The sequence below is a fragment of the Vidua macroura genome, chromosome 5 (assembly GCF_024509145.1).
Source record: "Vidua macroura isolate BioBank_ID:100142 chromosome 5, ASM2450914v1, whole genome shotgun sequence".
NCBI lineage: Eukaryota > Metazoa > Chordata > Aves > Passeriformes > Viduidae > Vidua > Vidua macroura.
Window position 1 is genome coordinate 40,896,268 of NC_071575.1, and position 19,693 is coordinate 40,915,960.

The following is a 19,693-nucleotide window of genomic DNA, read 5'->3' on the forward strand; positions in this document are numbered from 1 at the left end:
ATTACACAGCCTGCTATGTTTCAAACCAACTTACTTGATCTTCTGATAGCTGAACACTTCTTTAGGGTTACTGGTTTAGAGACAGTTCCATTCTCATTCAGAACTTGAGAAAGGTATATATCAGGAATTACTTCTGTATTTTATAACAAATCTCCTATCACAGTATCAAGGCAATCACAAGTGCCCTATGGTTTAGCAAACCAAAAGAGAAACCCTGGTGGAACATGCCCTGCTAGCAACAGAGCCGCTTTGATTTACAAAGCATCACTGGTTCTCCACCTTGCCTAAATACTTGGCATTTATTTGGAATATTGTTACATAGGCTGTGATCAGGTCTAAGATGTAAGAACTGTCTACACTGTGAAGGGTAGACAGTGGCTGGCTAATTGGCACCCAGCCTTATCCAGATCATAAAAATCTCACCATACTAAGCACAGGAACTGTCCGCTTCATTTTATACAGCAAGAATTCTGACCAGAGCAACCAAAAAGCCTAAAACCCACAATTAAATCGACTTCATAAAGTCCTGTTGCTCACAGGTTTGAGTCAGCAATAAGAACATTCTCCCAATTATTATACTCTTTGACAACAGTCTACTGAATATTCACTCAAGAAAAAAGTTGCAATTTACAGCACAGAATTAAAAGTCTTATAGAAGATATTTTCTTTAACATACTTTAATTAAAACATGGTAGTTTTAGTTAAGCTGAATTTTATTTTGCTAACATTATACTATTTTTAAAGCAGTAAAAATACCTCCTAGGCAAGCAAGGGACCAACAAAAGTTCAGAGTAATAGATCACATGGTCAGCTGAACACTAATACCATTTTTCAATTTCTGTGAAAACAAACTTGTTCCCATGAAGCCCGAATCAGACCCCAAAGCAATACTGTGCAGTTGATTTTAGAGAATGTTTAGAGAATGTATTTAGATTTATCAGCAATTCTTGTTATAATTGTTATAAGCAACAGCAGCATGAGTCAGTCTCACACTTAAAGAAGAAGGGAAAGCAATTAGCACCCAAAGAATAAAACAAGCTCTTACTTGGCTAGGACCTTGAAGAAAAAATAAGGGGGAGCAGGGGGGAGTATAGGAAATCGTTCAGGAATGATTTTTGACATAGTCATAAAGCTCAAAGAAAAAACTTAAGAAAGGCAACTAATCACATAAATTAATTCAACTTTATATTCAATGAGAATAATGAAATTTACAATAATGTGATTATCTGATTCAGAGGTTTAGCTGACTGATGTCCAGAAGCTTAGCTGTCCCTTCTGACATTCATATGCATATGCAGTAGTCTGTTACCACTACAGTGACTAAAAGGTAACTAAAAGCAATTCATTATTTTAAGAGTCACTTCTCCAGGGAAATAACTAAATTATATTACCAAATATAACAAAGTCTTTGAACTCTACAATAGCCCCACTCCAGAAGACTATCTTAACTACCTACTGTGAAACCATTTACTTAGATCCTGGGATCCCCTTACTGGGCTCTCTAAAGCAGCTAAATTATTTTCATTACAGAAAGAATTGATTAAGGCTCCTGACATTAGTTATCACCCCGTATCCCATATTCTTGGAAAAAGGCATTCCATTAATTCAAGAAATAAAGCACCCCTGAATGTCAAGTTAAATATTACCAGTTCATCTTAAGCTGACCTGCTAACTCATGCAAAAACTGCAAACTCTCCCTAATATTAGATTTTACATCAAAATTAACCCAAAGATCTGGATAAATTTCTAAATACAGAAAATCAGGCATTAGAGTTACAAATTTATGTAGACAGTGCAGTAGAAAAGTAACACTGTGCTAAGTTAGGCTCCATGAAAGCTGTGACTATCATGACCAGAAAATTTCTTTAATGAAAGATCAAGTTCCCCTTAATAAAGCAGATTTCTCTTGCGCAGATTACATGGGAGTCTGGTTACTGCTTGCATCAGGTTTCCTGCACAACTAATGTTCCCCTGACTCTGCTGTTCTTACACTGCCAGCACTTGGATGTGGGTACCTAATGGAGCAACTGCCTCAAGCATGAATTTTTGGTTAAGCTGTGTAGTTTTTCAGAGGACATAAGACATTGATCCTATGTGCAGAAATATGAACAGGCAGTTTTTCAGCCTGCACTTACAGCAGGACAGACAGAATACTTTCTCTTCCTTCTTTCCAACAGAGCTCCTAAAAGACAACAGAGTCACAAATCAACTCCTCATCTCAAATGACTTTTACCATGCCTCACATATACGCAGGAAAATTTACTCCAGTTTGCTCTCAGCAGTTGATAAATGCTCATATTATCTTTCAAGAGATGGAGCAAGTCTTGTACACAAAGATTCCTTCCTTCTCCTCCTCCTTCACTATCAGATATAAAAGTTACACCTATTTCTAGCTTTCAGTTGCCAAGTCCATGCCACATGGAGAGTTAGGGATTTATTTTAGCAGTTTTCAGGAGCACCCCCTTATAGCAGCATTTACCCCTGGCTATATCACGGCCATCACATGGTTCTAATTTTTGTATCTAAGTACTCCTGGCGAGGGAAATGGGGAGCCTGTATGTATGACAGGATTAAAACAAACTTTCCTCCTGCTCATGTTTCTGTTTCTTGGTCTTCAACGCTTAGGTTCAACAGTCTAGCCTGATGGATCCAGAAATGCTTCTCCAGAAACCCTTGCTCTCCATTTCTCGCATTGCTTTTCAAAGTTAAACACACATGCATGGCAAGAAAAAAGGGGCTGACCATTCTTTAAGTCACCAGTCTGGAAAGCTGGGGGATCAGTTTTGCAGCTGGCTACAGCATGTACCTGCTGTGCATTTTAGGCACAGCCTAGGTCACTTGCCACACATTAACTTTTCTGCTACTTGCAAGGTAATCAAAGACACAAAAAAACCAGGGTTGGGGGTTTTTTTGCATATTTTATCATAAATGGTAACATAAGATACCTGTCTATGCCTAGATTACATAACCTTTCCACACATCAATAAGATAATAAAAATTTGTAATACAGTAGTTCGGATTGCATCTGTTTTGAAAATTTGCACTGACTCCTATGCTAATTTCAATAATACTGATTCTTGAACTTACTCATTTAAAACATGAGCAGAAACAATGCAGACCAGTTCTCCCATTACGCAATACACAACCACCAAATTCTTAATCTTTCAGGCAGTGCCAAAGAATATGCCAGTTTCTGTACACACAATCACAATTGGTCATGCTGAAATCCCTAGTGCAGTTGCTGGAGTTTATACAGCTTTACCAGATGCTTCTCCTATGAACTATGAGAATATTTTACAATTAGATGAGCAGCTCTGAACAAAAAGACTTCCACACTCTCAGCTTATATATCTAAGTGAACACACTAAATCAAGTTGCTGGTGGACTGAAAGCAAGATGAACAGTCTTTGGTCTTGAGAAGCCAAATTCTTCAGAAAAGAGGAACCCTCTAAGAGAAAAAGAACACTCTAAATGAATCACCTGAACTAAACTCTTTCCGGTTTACAGGCTGGTGTGCCCTAGGCACAACTGTACATAAGAAGTCACTGAGAGGAAGTCTTCTACAACAGAGGTTATTAACCATCAATCAAGGTGTTAAACTACTTGCAAAGTATTAACAAATTTGTTCTATTACAAACTTTACTTCAAGGAGGACAAGTCAAATCTTGGGATTCCTGCTTCAGCAGAAATAAAATTAAGCACTTAAATATTTGGCAAACTATCATGTTCAGTCAGAGAAGAACTTGGTATTCAGTTTTTATTATTACCAATAATAAATCAGGCTTTAAAAAGACTGTATTGATTGTGTGTTGCAAACACAAGACAGAAGAACTGTGCACTATGAGGAAGATTATAGCATGGTTAGACTGTGCATCCATGCACTTGACCACACCTTGGACCATTGAGGAGACAGATCACAATACAAGCAGTCCTAATTATGGACAACAGAGATATCTTTAAAAGATTACAGATGTTGTAATTTGCCCCTAGTATATTATTTTAAGTAATTTATAAAAGAAACACACTTGCAAACAGCATTTTCCACAATTACTTAGTGGGTAAAGAGTGAGACAGAAGCTGACAACCGGCACACCAAGTACTTCTATAAACCCAACGTCAACATTTGATGCATCCTCAGAGGCAGATGAACCACTGCTGCTTTTACTATTATTTTCAGCACAGTGTAGATTCTTCTGCATGCAGGAACACAAATTCCTCTCCAGCATACACACAGATGAGTAACTAGAAAGCATTCTTAACTGCTGCATAAATCACATGTGGCTACTTAGCATAGCCAATACATGTCTGCATAGGAAGCACCCTCCTCAAAACTGTCCAGTATTTCATCAACCTCACAGAACAGCAAGCATGCCAAAAGAAAAGTGGCAATTACTCACTCCAAGTCAATTCATACCTGTCTACAGAAACGTGCAGGCTTTGATACAGGCACCTGAACTCATACGAAAGCCTGACAATGCAGTAGTCAGGTAAGGGCTGCACTGAAACTAGGGGCATGACAGCATGCTGGGCTAGCTTCACTTCCATTAGGGCACACCTCTACCATCTGTGGAACTGCTGGTTTTAAGACCTTTCCTGAATGTTGGTCTCAAAAGGCACAAATCCATATCTGTGTGTGTCAGATTTACATACATAAATCTAAATATTTTGTGTATCTATATAGCTAACATCTAACTATTTTTTTTTAATGTGAGCATGCATCAGTAACAGCCCTGCTATGTCTACCTAAGAATGAAGTGCAGGATACACTGAATAGCGTGGCCCAATGTGCTGCCTGCACATTGGCCTTATCTGCCTATCCATGAGGAGAGCTAACAAGAGACCTGTCACTCCCATGTCTCTCTTCATGAAGCTTAGATTGCTTGTCTTGACTCACTAGTATAGTGTCACAGGCAAAATGCTGCATTACATACTGAGCACTTAATCCAAAACTCTCTGTTCATCAGTTTATTCAGAATCACAGAATATCCTGAGTTGAAAGGGACCCACAAGGATTACCAAAGTCCAACTCTTCACCCTACATAGGACACCCCAAAAATCACACCATGTGCCTGAGAGCATTGTCCAAACATTTCTTGAACTCTGTCAGGCTGGTGCTGTGACGACTTCCCTGGGGAGCCTGTTCCTGGGCCTGACCACCCTCTGGGTGACAACCCTTTTACTGATATGTAGCCTGAGCCTCCCCTAGACACACTTTCCGGCCATACCCTTGAGTTCCGTCACTGGTTACAAGAGTAGAGAGATCAGTACCTGTCCCTCCATTTCCTTTCATGAGGAAGTTGCAAATGGCAATGAGCTCTCCCCCCAGTCTCCTGTTCTCTAGGCTGAACAGACCAAGTGACCTCGGGCACTCCTCATACAGCTTCCCCTTAAGACCCTTCAACATCTTCACTGCCCCCTTTGGATACTCTCCAATAGCTTAATATCTTCCTTACACTGTGGCCATTCCTTACAGTTTTGGGCAATATCTTCCTTACATTGCCCAAGACTGCACGTGGCATGAGAGGTGAGGCTGGCCTAGTGTAGAGCAGAGCAGGACAACACCCAACCTCACCCAGGCTGGCAATGCTGTGCCTGACTCATATTCAACTTTGCCGTGACCAGGACCCCCAGGTTCCTTTCCACAGTGCTGCTCTCCAGCCTCTCATTCCCCAGTCTGTCCATACATCCAGGGTTTGCCCCATCCCAGGAGCAGAATATGTCACTTGCCCTTGTTAAACTTAATACAGTTGGTGACTGCCCATCTCTCTAATTTATCAATGTCTCTCTGCCTTTGAGGGACTCAACAGCTCCTCTCAATTTAGTGTCATCAGCAAATTTATTTTGTATTCCTTCCAGTCCTGCATCCAAGTCATTAATGAAGATGTGGACAAGCTCTGGGCTGAGGATGGAGCCCTGCAGAACTCCATGAGAGGCCAGCTGACAGTCTGTGATGATTCACTTTGACCCTTTGTACCCAACCCATAAGCCAGTAGTGTTTGCAACTGTTAACTCAGCACTGGTGCCACTGACTTTTTACAGAAGAGACAAACTGTATCATCAGTTTCTACTTTAGTTTTTCTTCATAATTTTGCTCTTGTCATAGCTAAATGTTAATCAGCAGGATCCTCTTCCAAAATGGTTATTCTGCTATTATTCTTACACACTGATCTACAGCTAAAGTAACAGATAATGAAAAGGAGGGATCAAATTATCGCATTAAGCAACTTTTTATTGTTTTTTTTTTAATCTCTTCAGTGTATTCAGACGACCTTGAGCTCTGTTGCTCTGCAGAGCACTTTCCTGGATTTACCACTCTTCAATTAAAAGAAAATACCCACACTTACTAAGTGCTCCTGATCTAACTAATGTGAAGCCTAGCTACTGTACCCCAAGACTCTGATAAGTGAATCAAAGCCATTTTTTCTCCGAGAAAAGGAATAATAAATAATCAGTGTTTCTCTGGTGGTACTTAAATAAATGTCAATAACAAAAGTAATAACACATTGTTTGTGCTCCCAAAGTTTAGAGAAGTAACTGCCTTAGAGAGAGAGAGAGATGCACTTAATACAGTTATTAATACAACAGACGAAAGAAAACAGTGGAAAGGTTAAGAGTTACTCATCTAGTCTGAACACTACCTGCTGCTGGTGCTGCACTCATGACACTTAAATTGCTGAATCTAACAGCACTCATCACATGTTTTAGTGACTTGAACTCTGACTAGGACAGTATGTTAGTCCATCTCTCCTAAACCTGTTTCTTAAATTTCTGTGTGTGCTAGTAGTTATCATTTCATATAGTTAAGTCCTCAAAATTTAAACCCATGATTCCAAGAACCAACTGTGATGATAAACCAGTGTATGGCAATCAGCATCCTCTGCACAGAGCATAAATCTCATCTCACCTCCAGAAGCTGTCAGACACCAGCAAGGGACTTAGAGTTCACCAGAAAATGGCCATCAAGCCCCTCCAACTTACTGACGCACACATGCCACATCAAGTCCTCCAAGAGAAGAGTGAGGCAAAAACACAAAATAAGGACTGCTAGTTTACCATGACAGTGATGTGGGCTTAAAATAGACACAATCTCTACCCTACTCATGCCTTCAGCCCTTAACTGTCAAGCATTTCAGTTGCGACAATGTTTATCCCATAATATTCACTGACTGCCAAATGGATAAAAAAAAAAAAGAGCAAAACATTACTGGATATTTTTAGTTGCCTTTTTTAAAAAAGTTTCACGACTACATGTCAAACACAAACCTAAACTTTTTGGCTCCAAAGCAAGCCTATAATTAGAAACCTCATTTTTTCTGGTAGTCAGGAGAGCTGTTTTCCCTAGGGAATGTTACTAAAAGAAAACCCAGGAAGAGTCGTAATGGCCAAACAACGTGAAACATTAATAATGGACAGTGGTAATACAAAGACATCCTAACTAGGCTTGAGCAGCTACAAATCACATTTTACTACTAGAAACTGTTTTCTTCCCAAATCAAATGGGTTTTTTAAATGATCTCTCTTCCTCTCAATTACATGCTTTGACCTACTGTGCAAATTCATGTGGAAGAAACCTAAAAAAAGGTATCTGTGCCCAAAAGTTTGTCCTACTTCTTCCCATTTTCACCAGCTCACTCATTGAAAAAAAAAATTGCTACACCTTTCCCTTCAAACCTCCTTCTCCAACAGTGAAATGAGAGATTACTGATCACTTTGCTAGGACTAGCTAGGGATGAGACTGTCGCCCTCTGCCTTTTGCCCTTCCCCTTTACATCTCCTCTGCTCTTATCTATCTGCTTTCCATTTCCAGCTTTTCTAATAATTTCCTTTCCCACCACCATTACCACAGTTGCAAATCCCACTGACATGCAGACAGCCACAAAGCTAATGTCATGGCAGAGTGCACTGGGTGAGGGTGCAGGGTAAGGAACTTAGCGGGTCTGGAAGCTGTGAAGACCAAGACCAGTAAGGGGAAGAAAGAGGGAAAAATCAGACCTCAGACAGGGAAGGACCAGTGTTGACAGTGAGGCAATGAATTCTTGGGTGCAGAAGGAACATGTGCATTTTTTGGAAACTGAGAACAGAAGAGACTTTTCTTGCAAACACTTTTACAGAGCCCTGTATGAAATGGTAGAAAAACAGAGCACACAGCAGCATTTTGGGTTGTTTTTTTTTTTCCCAAAGAACAAAGCAGCAACCAAGTGTCAAACTTCCTATATCCAAGCCATTTTGCATGAGACATCAACCAGAACTCTCTCACATTTTGTGTGCAAACTATTCACAATTCAGATGCTGAACAGAACCTGCAGGACTGGCCCTCTTCTAGCTGAGATCCATGACCTTCATAGCACTGCCAGCTTCCAAAGCAAGGTTTCACAAAGCACAGTGATGTCCTGTCTCACAGATTCCTCATACATAAGGGCAGAGAGAACTTGACTACAGCCTCTTCTCATGTTTCAAACTTAAACACTTACAGTGGAAGGGGCCCTCAAACATAGAGCAGGCAGAACCAAGTACAAGGATGTCCTCAGGTTTTTGCAGTCATCCTGATAGAAGACATGAGCTCCCCATGGCTTGGAACTAACCACCTACAATGCTTGAAAGGCCACTGTCTGTTGAGACCCCTGGGAAATGAAAAGTACTGCAAGGATTTACATCCACCCTGCTCAAAGTGGATAATTCTGGGAACTGGCAGGAAAGTGCAGAAAACATACACAGGAAGATGCACATCCCTCCAGCATATGGTGGGGCTTGCAGCAGCAGGCATGACTGTTTTCAATTTTCCTGAAAGATGGGGGTGGGTTGGAGGAAACAGGGAGAGAAAGGGGTCAATTTTCAAAAGTTTGCCAAATATCTTATTTTGATATTTTATCTACAGGGAATGGACAATTTCCAAAGGCTTGATCATACAGAAGCATCGGTCTGATCTTGCAAAAGCCTATGTACATGGATAACTTAACCTCACATGAGTAATCAGACTGGCAGGACAAAAATATTTACAGTTCTGCCTTTTTAAGTTATTAAATGACTCATTGCAAACATGAAACAGGGCCACACTGCACTCCATCTACTATCTGACACTCAAATTTTACAAGAGACACTGCTGATAAGAAATCTTAAATAAAGCTAAACTTTCAGGAGCAATAAGACAGCAAAAGGCAACATGCATTTTTATTCACACTGCCCTCAGACTGAAGCATTTCTTGATTAAGAAGTAACTTTGGGGCTACTGCTGAACCCTAAAACATCATACCGCCTATTATATGCTGCAATGGTTTTATGCTGCAATTTTCTTTTAGAAGTGGTATAGAAAGGGGAAAAGTTGTCTACATCTTTAATCACTCTAGAGATTAGGCATCCTAAGCAAAGACCAAAGGTACTATCACAAAATTTTTACACCACAACTGCAGTCAATCCATTAATCCTGTCTCAATTGCAGAATTTGATGTATTTAAGCCCATCCTTGACCAATTAAATGAAGACAAAAATTCACTACTTAAGCTAGTAAATTTCATTTTCTCTTTCTTTGGAAACCCATACAAAACAAGGCTAAACACTAGTACTGAGTTTTTCTGCAGGCACAGCTGCAAACCAAATGCTCTAAACCATTTCTTCCCTGCAAGAAAGGGGGCAGAGGGAGCTAAGACTGAAGGATAAACGTAACTGCCAGCACTTAAAAGTCTTCTGCAAGAAGAGAAACCCACATTGGAGAACTTAATATTTGTGTAGCTGAGAAAGACACAGAAACAATAACTATCAGCTCCCCTCTTTTCGCTCAAGGGGACATAGTATGCATTTTTTAACTAAACCTCAAATACAAACCAAAAGCACCATCCTCATCCCTACAAAGAGGCTTAGTATGACTGTTATTGCTGGAAGGGGAAACTCACTCTTACTGGCCACATGACTGTTGAAATCTACATTCAGCATTGTTTGGAGGGTTTCTTTTTTTTTTTTTCCTTTTCTCTATAAATCATCAGTTGAGAGCAACTGGTAGTAACTTTACGACTAGAAATACTAGCTGAGTATTTCTGATGCTGCAGAGTCAGCAATACAGATGAATTTGCTCCAGCCTAGTAAATTCATACTTAAATATGTACCCTGGAACACCTCACTGCAGTATTCTTTTGGGAAGCATTGCTAGAGCAGAATATGAAATTTCAGTTATGGGGTGGGTTGTTTTTTTTTTTTTTCCCAGTCCCTCTTGCTTGGAAACGTTAACACCACACGCAACAATTTACACATTTGCACGACTTACTACTCATACAGCTAATATTTAGCGACACAATTCATACAATAGCATTAAAAATATGTGTATGTTTTTAGGATCTGAATTAAGACATGGACCCTCTCACATGTCACGATACAGTAGCTACACCGAGGCAGACAGCAGTTAAGTATCTATTCCCACAGTACTGTCACACCAGGATCCTCCTCTGTAAGGGCCAGCTGGCAGCCAGTGCTGGCCAAATAGGTTACCAGATGAAGTTCAAGGACACTCCATAGCACTCGGCAGCTTCCAGAGAACACCTGAGGTTAAGTGGGAAGCTGAAACTCAAAACGGATGAGACAAAAACGCTGAGGAGAGGTGTCAAGAGAAGTACCCTGGAGAAGCAGCTATGACCTGATACACAGCTAGTTCCAACCTATTTGCTCCAAGTGCCCAAGCTCAGGTGTAGGAAGAGGGTGTGCCCAGGCTCCCTGCCAGACTTTACAAAGGAAATTAAAGTTCAAGAGAGCTCTTGCACTTCCTCAAATGGGAGCAGGAGTTTCCTGAGGGGCAGCTGGAGGGTTTCAGTTTTAAGCAAATCACAAATAACCTCAGAGAAACAGAAACCAAGATTGGCTTTCTGCAGCAGAACACAGCCTACAGGAATGGCTGTGGGCAACAAATGATGTTTTTTGACAAGTGCCACAGGTGGACCAGAGAGCAGCTGACATATCCAGGCTTTCAAAAGCAAGTTTATAACCAGGTCCCCACAGCAGCAGTAATACTAACACTGAAATGCATGACGAAGACTACTGAGGGTTTGTAGAAAGAAACAGATACTGACTGAACAGAAAGAAGGCACTGATGCTGGTGGAAGCAGATGAAGAAGAAATAGCATAAACAAAACAGGCTCTCTAGCCTGCAGTTTCCAAAGACACCAGCCATCTCTACAATGAGATCCTGTGCTTTGGAAAGAGAGGAATGAGAGGGGATAGACTGCTTAGCTAAAAAAGTGTGACGTTTACCCTATATGGTTTAATGACTGCTCTGGGTCGGACAGGTCCGTCACTGAATTTCAACCCTGCCCACACAAGGGGTTGGTTCAGAGTTTTTGCTTTGTATTTAATTAGTTCTTCACCTCAAAGTCCCACTTGCCTGAACCTGAACGCGTAAACCAAGCCACTTAAACACTTCAGAGGGCCTTTCGCTGCCAACAAAGCAGCTGAAGAGGCTGTCTGTCATTCACCTCGGAATGAGCTCCGAAAGAGCGAGGAGGCAGAGGCGGCAGCGGGGCGCCAGCGCGGTCACTCACCGCACAAACAGGGATTTCTGGTCACATCCCTGCCCGCCGGGCAGCGGGGGTCCCTCTGCCGAGAGGGGCACGTCGGCAGGGGCCCCTCCAGTGACCCCTCCGGTCGCACGGGAGCCCCGCTGAAAGCCCGCCGAGGGAAGCCCTTCCCGGCCGCCTCCTCCCCGCTCCATCCCGCCGCCCGGGCGGCTCCGCAGGTCCTTCCCCGTGGGGGAGGGGGCGGCGGACACGTGGAGGCCGAGCCGGAGGGAGCCGGCCCGGCCCGGCCCAGCGGCAGCCGCCCCGCGCGGCGCAGCCGCCCCTCCTGCCCGGCGCACGGCACTCACTTGTGGGACGGCGCGGCTCTTGCCCGGCGGCCTCCTGAAGAAGGACGTGCGAGCGGTGAAGAAGAACTCCTCCGACTCTTCCTCCTCCAGGCTGCTGTACCCGCTGCTCATGCTGCTGGTCCAGGTCATCGGCGGCGGCGGGGGCTGCTGGTGGTGCTGGGGCCGGGCGGCGGAGAGCGCCGTCCCGGCCGCCGCATGGGGCCCCGCCGCTGCCGCTCCTCGCCCAGCCCGCGGGGTCTGGGGAGGAGGAGGAGCCGCAGCTCCGGCGGCCCCGCTCCCGCCCTCGCTCCGCTCCCTTCCTGCCGCGCGAGTTCCCGGGCAGCGCCGCCCCCGCCCGCCCGGGCAGCAGGTGAGGGGTGCAGGAGGCTCCTTCCCGGCCCCGCGCCCGCCGAGTCCTGACTCCCTCCCAGTATCGTGCCGGCGCCTCCGCCCCTCCATGCTCATTACCAGCGACGAGGCAGCTGAGGGGGGTCTTGCTGAAGTAAGAAGTTCCCAAACCTTTCCCTAATAATTACACAATTTCACTCTTCTATGGACTGTAAGAATAGTAATTTAAAAAATGACCGACGGCAAAGTAATGTGAAGAGTTTTTCCCTTACAGTTTTTCCAGCAATCTATGAATTCCGGCTGAGCAGTCACAGCCTCCAGTTTCACAGCCTCCAGTTCCACAGCCGCGGCGGTGCCCGGCCGGGCCGCCCCGCGCACCATCATTAGCACATGGACTATTAAGTCAATGGAATTCATCGCCCCAGGAGGTAGCGAGGAGGGAGGCTTGTGAAGACTCACCAGGGATTAGATATGTGTGCAGATAGCAAGAATATCCAGATCTGCAACTGGAAAACATATTTAAAGCACAAAAGTCCTGATAAGACACAGGGGAAACATCCGACTCATCACCACTGGGGGAAATGACAGACAATGCCTGAAGGCCAGATCACTCCGTAATTACCTGCCTCAGAGTCTCATGTCTTCCTTTAATTTATCTAAGGCTGGTCACTGTCACCGGCAGGATACTGGGTTTAAGGTACGGCTTCCTAAAGCTGTGCAGCTGCCCGTAAAAGCAGATTCGCTTTTCCTGCACGCCCTTAGCCCGGTGTTCCTGCTGTCCCCTGTGCCACAGCGGTCGTCCCATGGGGGGAAGTGAGTCACATCAGCCGCTTGCTGCCGGAGCAAACCCGAGACATGGGGATCAGAAAGGCGATACCTTTCAGCAACAGCACAGCCTCAGATTAAACATATTTGAAGTTGCGTGTTTACACATCAGTTCCCGTGGTCTCAGTACTCAGATACAGATTTAATCTGGGACACCATTAGCTAACATCTTTCCCTCTTCCTGAGCCCCATTTCGCTGGTCCCTCACACACTTCTCATCTGCTGTGCCTGACTGTTCCTATCCCAAGCGGGAAATGAGTCTGTTTCTGCCAGCAGGTGTTCTTCCTGGACCGGGTATGCCTTACATATTGATAAAGTCACCTCAAAACTGGCAAAACAACTCACACTGAGAACTAAAACCGGTCAGTCAGTTTGGGAGGTGTAAAGCCCTGTGGTATGCAAGATAGCTTTTAAATTGAATGCCAAGTTACCTGAATGCAACTAAAACGTATTAAAATGCTTGCTATAGAGAAACAAGCTTTGTGTTACCTGGCTTGCTGAGCCCAGACCCATGCCAAAAGGAAGTCACACCAGAGATCTGCTGGGCATGCTTCTGAACCTGTCCCAGACCCAGTAACTCTAGTTTACAAAACTTTTGGAAAAAACACCCCTGTCCATGTCCACAGTTAAGGTGAAGGATTTTAAGTGGCTTAGGTGTGATTAAAAATGGCATTTGTGTTTTCAAACTACAAAGGTATTTTTATATATTATCTGCTGGCACACTTGGTGGACTCCCCAGGAACAAGAGGCACTGTGTGTATAGCTTGTTTGCTTGGCTGCAGTCTCAAACCTGATAGTGTGTGGGTGGAACTTTAAGCTGGCAAAGAGGATCATTGAGACAATAAGCTCTGCAACAGAGCTCAAGTTCATCTGTGCAAGATCAGTTGCAAGTCCTGGGCTCAAGTCTGTATATTCCCTGGCAGCAAGGCATGCCATTCACCTCATCTGTAAAGCATCATTTATATTGATAACACCAAATTCACATTATCATTTTCTCTAGCTTCAACGAAAATGATGAAGAAAACATATCTAAGTTTTCTGTGACATATCTTCCAGTATGAGTTCACTCCTCCGCTATAGCTCAGTTTTTAAGCCTACTAATTTTGACAACAGATTTTTCACTTTAATTTTTTTCAGATGTGGCCAAACAATTCACATCAAGGTACAAACAGATGTGATGCCTTTCAGTGTTGACTTGTTTGATGCTTGAAAGTAACATACCCAAAACCAAGTATTTTTCAAGGGTGATACTTAAAGATCAATTGGTACCCCTGTGGATTTCACTGTCCCCTGGCTACTCTCTGCCTATATTTTTAAGGTTCCTATCCCCTGACAAGTACTCTTCCACATTCTCAAATTGACTTTTTAATCTTACCTAGGTAAGATTCATTCAAGGCTCTTTGTTAGGTGCTGCACTGAAACCACTACACTACAACACTTACACTACTTTTGGTTTATTCTGACAGGCCTCTTAAATAGTCAACAAAGAAAATGCAAACAGCACTTCATAATGAAAATAAAAATAGCCATGTCTCAAGATAGTAGTAAGCTTTCTGAAAGCATGCTTGTTCTTAAGGAGAATTATGGATGAATGATTAGGTAAAAAAAATAACGTAAAAGCCAAGGAATATGGCACAGGAGCGAGATCCGAAACACAGAGCATTACGAGGCTCTCAATCAGTCCTTCTGAGAAATAATTCAATCCCATGAGAAATTAAGCTATCAATCAGTTATCATAGGATCACACAGGCAGTTAGCAAGAAAAGAAGAGGGAGATGCTTTTTTTAGATGAATCACTAAGTTCAACTAGCAAGTAGTGCTACAAATGCACCCATGAAGAAAAGGAGAATGAGCTTTTTTTTTTTTTTATTAAAGCTTAATGACATAGATAGAATTTCATAGTATTTTTAAACTGTAGCCAGTTAAAAGTGGTGGCTCAAGTAACACAACCTAAAATAGTAATAGGCACTCTATTTCAAAGCAATAATCTCATTAATAAAATATGAATAAAAAGCAATCACAGACAAAGATAACCCGTGTGATATACACTGATTTGTTGTGTAGGAGGGAAAAAAAAAACATTTAAATGACTATTCATTTCTAGGATAAAATTCAGTTTTAAATTCACTTTGTGGTTTTGGAGACTCAGCTGAGAGAAATGAAATATCAAGCATAGCTTCCAGAGAAGTGAAAGCTGACTTCCTAAATAGCAAAACAGGTGTGAACAGGGCAAGAACTAGGACTTTGAACTACCCTAACTGAAATAACCCTTAGAACCAGACATCAAATTGCATAGAGGTGGATTGCTTCATAAGGTCCTGCAGCTTCATTGCTTTATTTGTATTAAAATATCACTTTATTGAAGTAATTAAAATACCTCAGGAAAGTATGGTTGAACAGGATTACACGGATTATTAGTTCAGTCAATTCATCTCCTGCTCTGAAGAATAACCAAGTACTTTACACCATCCCTAACAGTCCTTTAGCTAAACTGTTCTTAAAATGCAGTATGGTGCTCTAGCACCTCCACTATAGGCCATCCCTTCCAGTGTTTAAGTTATTTATTGAGTTAGAAAGTTTTTATTAACATCTCATTTTGAATCCTTAACCCTGCCCATTTGTTTCTTAACAAAAGAAACAGCGGTAGAACAGCTTATTGCTGGTTTTTTAGAGAAACCTTTTGGGTATTTGAGGACTCTTTTTGTTCCTCCCATTCTTCTGCTTCCCAGACTAAACAAAGGGACTACTGATAAAACATCCTATAGAGTTTACATTAACTCCATTACCAACTGCATGGTGTTTACATGTTTCTAAAACATCTCCTCAGCCCTCTGACAGAGAAACTGGGAGGACTCATTGAAATGGGAAAGCTGCAAAACATTCACTTAGCCAGTAATTCTGCTTTGAGGCTCGGGACCAAGATGCTCACTTCTGCACACAAGCCTTGGTCTTCTCTCCAGGCTTGTGCCAGACTACATCAAAAGCCATCGGGTCAAAGGAGCAGGAAAGGAAAAAACAAGGTACGGCATGGGTCGGAGGGTCCTGTGGCATGTAACACTACATTTCTATTATAATTTAAAAAGTAATGTGGAGATCTCAAGAGAAGAATTCCTCCTTTTCTATCTCCCCTTTTCAGACTCCCCTGGCTGAAATCCTGTGAGGGTGCTTGCACACTCTGGCAAGCAGGACCTGTGGTGGCCCCACAGCTGTGGGCAGCAGCCTCCCATGGGGTGGGAGCAGTGAAGGGAGGCAGGACAGGGGCTGTGGGAAGGAAAGGTCATCACAGGGACTAAACTTCCTTACACCCTCTAAGTCTGCTTTAGTATCCCTCCAGTTTCACCAGTGCTTTTCAGGAAGAGTCTCGTTAACGGCCCTAGCAGTATTTCATTCTAGCTGCTATGAATTTGCCAGATGCCCCTAGCCCCTGGCTGTTTTAGGATCTCTTTTGGTCATTTCTGGGGTGCTGTGAGTCTCTCTCCCCCTCTCATTTTCTGCCTTCATATGTCTTTGCAAACCCTGTCCCTGACCCCAGTAGTCTTATTGATGATTAGTCCCTATGGGACATACTAAATCTTAAGATATGCTTAGGAGTGAAATCCAAAGGGGTTCCTACCAAATAGCACATTGGATTTGGCTTCTGCGTAACACATTTAACTGGGAAATATAGTTATTCCATTATGATAGCTATTTAAATTATGCCCTTATAACAAAAAACATGTCCTAAAAACAAGTTGCAGAGGAAGAAAGACAGCTTGTAACAGACTATCCCTTTAAAATCTGAATAAATAATTAATCGTATGGGCTTAGTTTTTTCTACATTCCAGCTGAAAACAGTAGTAATTTCAAATGATCAAAGAAAGCAATAAAGTTGAAATACAACCAACACAGAACATCCACTCAGGCCTGTAGTTTCCTTAAACCAGTAAACTTTCTGTTTACTCATTTCTCCCATTTGTCTTGAATTAATAGCTCAGGTCTGTTTAGTACCACTGGCAGCAGTGACAATTATCCTTTGATTCATACCCCTGCAACTTGTTAATTCAAACAAGGTCATTCCAGCCACATAGGCACATGAGTGCAGACTGAAAACAAACAGGAGCCAGGTAAACAGCCTCTCCCCATCTCCTGGTGAAGAAATGCCACGGGGACAGGTACTTGTTATGGCAGTCATAACCTTAGACAGCATTGTCAGGCATCCTTTTCTGGCTCTTCAAATTCTTGATTCTGCCCAAACCTTAAGCCCATTTGGTGCAACTTTTCATCAAAAATCCTTAAAAATAACAGGATAGCTGGAAATTAAAAATAACCTGTGTAATTACTTTCTTACTTGTTTACACATCTCACTCACCACATCTCTGTTCTTCATCTACCATACTTGGACTGGTCAGATGTTAACAGAAATCAGAGTAAGTTCACCTTTCCCAACCCAAGGGTTGTGCTCAGAGCAGTCAGACCTACATTAGTTTGAAGGGGGAGAGAAAGTAGATGGAACAAGAAGATTGTGCTTGTTTCCTTTCTTGTGATGCTGCAAACATGTGGCCACCTACCTAAATGAACAGTTTGACTGAAATCAATACAGCTATTCATAATTTCAAACATGCACATAGTTTGTAGTATTCTTTAGCTTGTTGCTACCTAAAGCTATATAGATAAAATTGTACCTTTCTGACTGTTTTGGAATTACCAACATCCTTGTGTTAGAGTCTGACAGCTTTCCAGAATATTCTATACATTTTATCACAAACAGATATGTCATCAATTCTACTTAGCAAGATGACTCAATGTTGGCCAGCATAAAACTACAAGTACAGCCTTCCCCACGGGAAGGTTTCTGCAGTTTGAAGACTCTGACATGGAGTCTGGCCTCATCATGTGGTATCAGCACTCACCTTTCCCAGATCCTGCCTTGCCCCAAAGCCCACTGGGACCAACTGAAAGACTCTCATTGCCTTTGAAAGGATTTTGATAAAGCTGATAAAGCAGTCCTTTGCTGTACTGGTGTGCATTTTCCTATCAGTTTTTTTTGCATCCCAGTTAGGCAGAAGTGCTCTCCAAAACAGATAGGTTTGTTAGGAATTTTCTTTTGTTTCTCTCCTGTTGATTATAGACTACATTATTAAACAGGTGCTTTCTTGTCAAAGATCCAAAAAGGTAGATTTTGTAGTACAAATTATGAAAAAATATTTCATATGTCTGAAATATGTTTAATCAAAGGGCTTCAGAGAGCTGTGCAAATGTTCTGAAGTGAGAATTGCTCTGCCTTTCACTCTCATTTCCAAGGCTGGATCAGGGATATGTCAGTACTAGTAAGAATTCAAAGGTGAGAGCCATGTTCCATCTGGCAATTCATTCCCTGCAGCAATAGCCTTTTTAGCTTATGCTGTAGCCAGCCCCAACAATGTCAAATAAAGTCTGTCAGGATCCAGATGTAGCCCAGAAACTCCAACTCAATAAACAGGTAAATAAACATCCTTACTCACACAGTCCCATTGATGTGAATAGTCAGACATAAGTATAAGCCAAGGTTGGCATAAGGGAAGCTCAGAGGCCTGGGAGTGCTGTCATCCAATTCTCTGCAAGCACCCACGCCCTGCCAGGGTAAGCAGTAGAACTACTACACGAGAGAATATAATCTCAAGGAAATATTCTATAACAAAGTGTACAGAAAACAGACATTCTCCTACTTTTAATTCAGTTCCTAATTGCTAACAGTATATAAAAATACTCGGGGCTGTAAAATTAACTAGGACCTTCTGTTTTAAGTATAGAAACCACAACTGTGGAAGCTCAGCATGCTTTGTGGATACCAGGAAAATGTGAGCCCTAATGCACTGTAGCTGCAATCTGATTCCCAGCATCTGTCCTCAAACTGGTGAATTGGTGGGGGAAGGGGCCTTCTGGTCTGGGAATCACATCCCAATTGTCATTTTCCAGACAAAGAACTAGAAATTGTCTTGTCATACTGTGTATGAGATGACATTTTGCTCTGCTTAATAAGTCTGACCGCAGTAGATCATAGAAATTCCCTAGAAGCTGCTCACACAAGTTTAGGACTTTCTACTAAATCATCTCAACAGCAGTCCATGAAGACAACCATCCCAGAAAAACAGTGCTGTTTGACAGGACAATAGATCTGACAACTTGTTTGCTGAAATGCCTGCCTAATCCATCCAGTCCACCCTTAGCTGGAAAAATTTGAAAAACATCTCCTTGAAGTGCAGTGCCCTGTGCCTGTGGAGCCAGCCCAGCCCGCTGAAATGCTGGGGGCTGCAGCAGGGCAGCCCCGCTTGCCTGCTCTGCCTGCCAGCTCCCTCCCCAGCTCGCAAGCCCAGCAGACCATGGGAGGAGCTGCCAGGTGCCAATGCAAGGTAATTGGGCTTTGGCCTCTCTACTTCTGCAGTGCTGTGCAAGATCAACGTTTTTCACATTTTCATCAGGATGTGACCACCACTGAAAATTCAATCAAGCTTTCTCTTAGCTAAATCTTACTAACTCCTTTCATGTATTTGGTCTGTGTCCCATTCACTGGCCCAGGACCTTTCTGATTCCCATCTTTGCTATCTTGCTTTTCCTCACTGAGAGAGCCTGCAGGGGGAGAAAAAAGTAAGACAGTTTGAAGAAGAGACAGGAGAGCAGGAAGTGGAAAAAGTTGAAAGTGAGAAAGAGGCAAGTCAGCAAAGTAAAACCCAATTAAAAAGG

At 42.6% G+C, this 19,693-nt stretch overlaps 1 protein-coding gene across 2 annotated transcripts in view; it reads right to left on the reverse strand.

The window, feature by feature from the left end:
• The window catches only part of RASSF3 (Ras association domain family member 3), a 90,794-nt gene that overhangs the window by 40,979 nt on the left and 30,122 nt on the right, over positions 1–19,693 (reverse strand). The window contains exon 1 of one of the 2 annotated variants that reach the window (XM_053977773.1): positions 11,843–12,046. The exons of the other annotated variant lie outside the window; for it this stretch is intronic. Within the exon in view, the coding sequence (XP_053833748.1) occupies positions 11,843–11,971 (129 nt within the window). The 5' untranslated portion in view covers positions 11,972–12,046. Of the gene's footprint in view, positions 1–11,842; positions 12,047–19,693 lie in introns of those variants that run through there. 2 annotated transcript variants of the gene reach the window in all.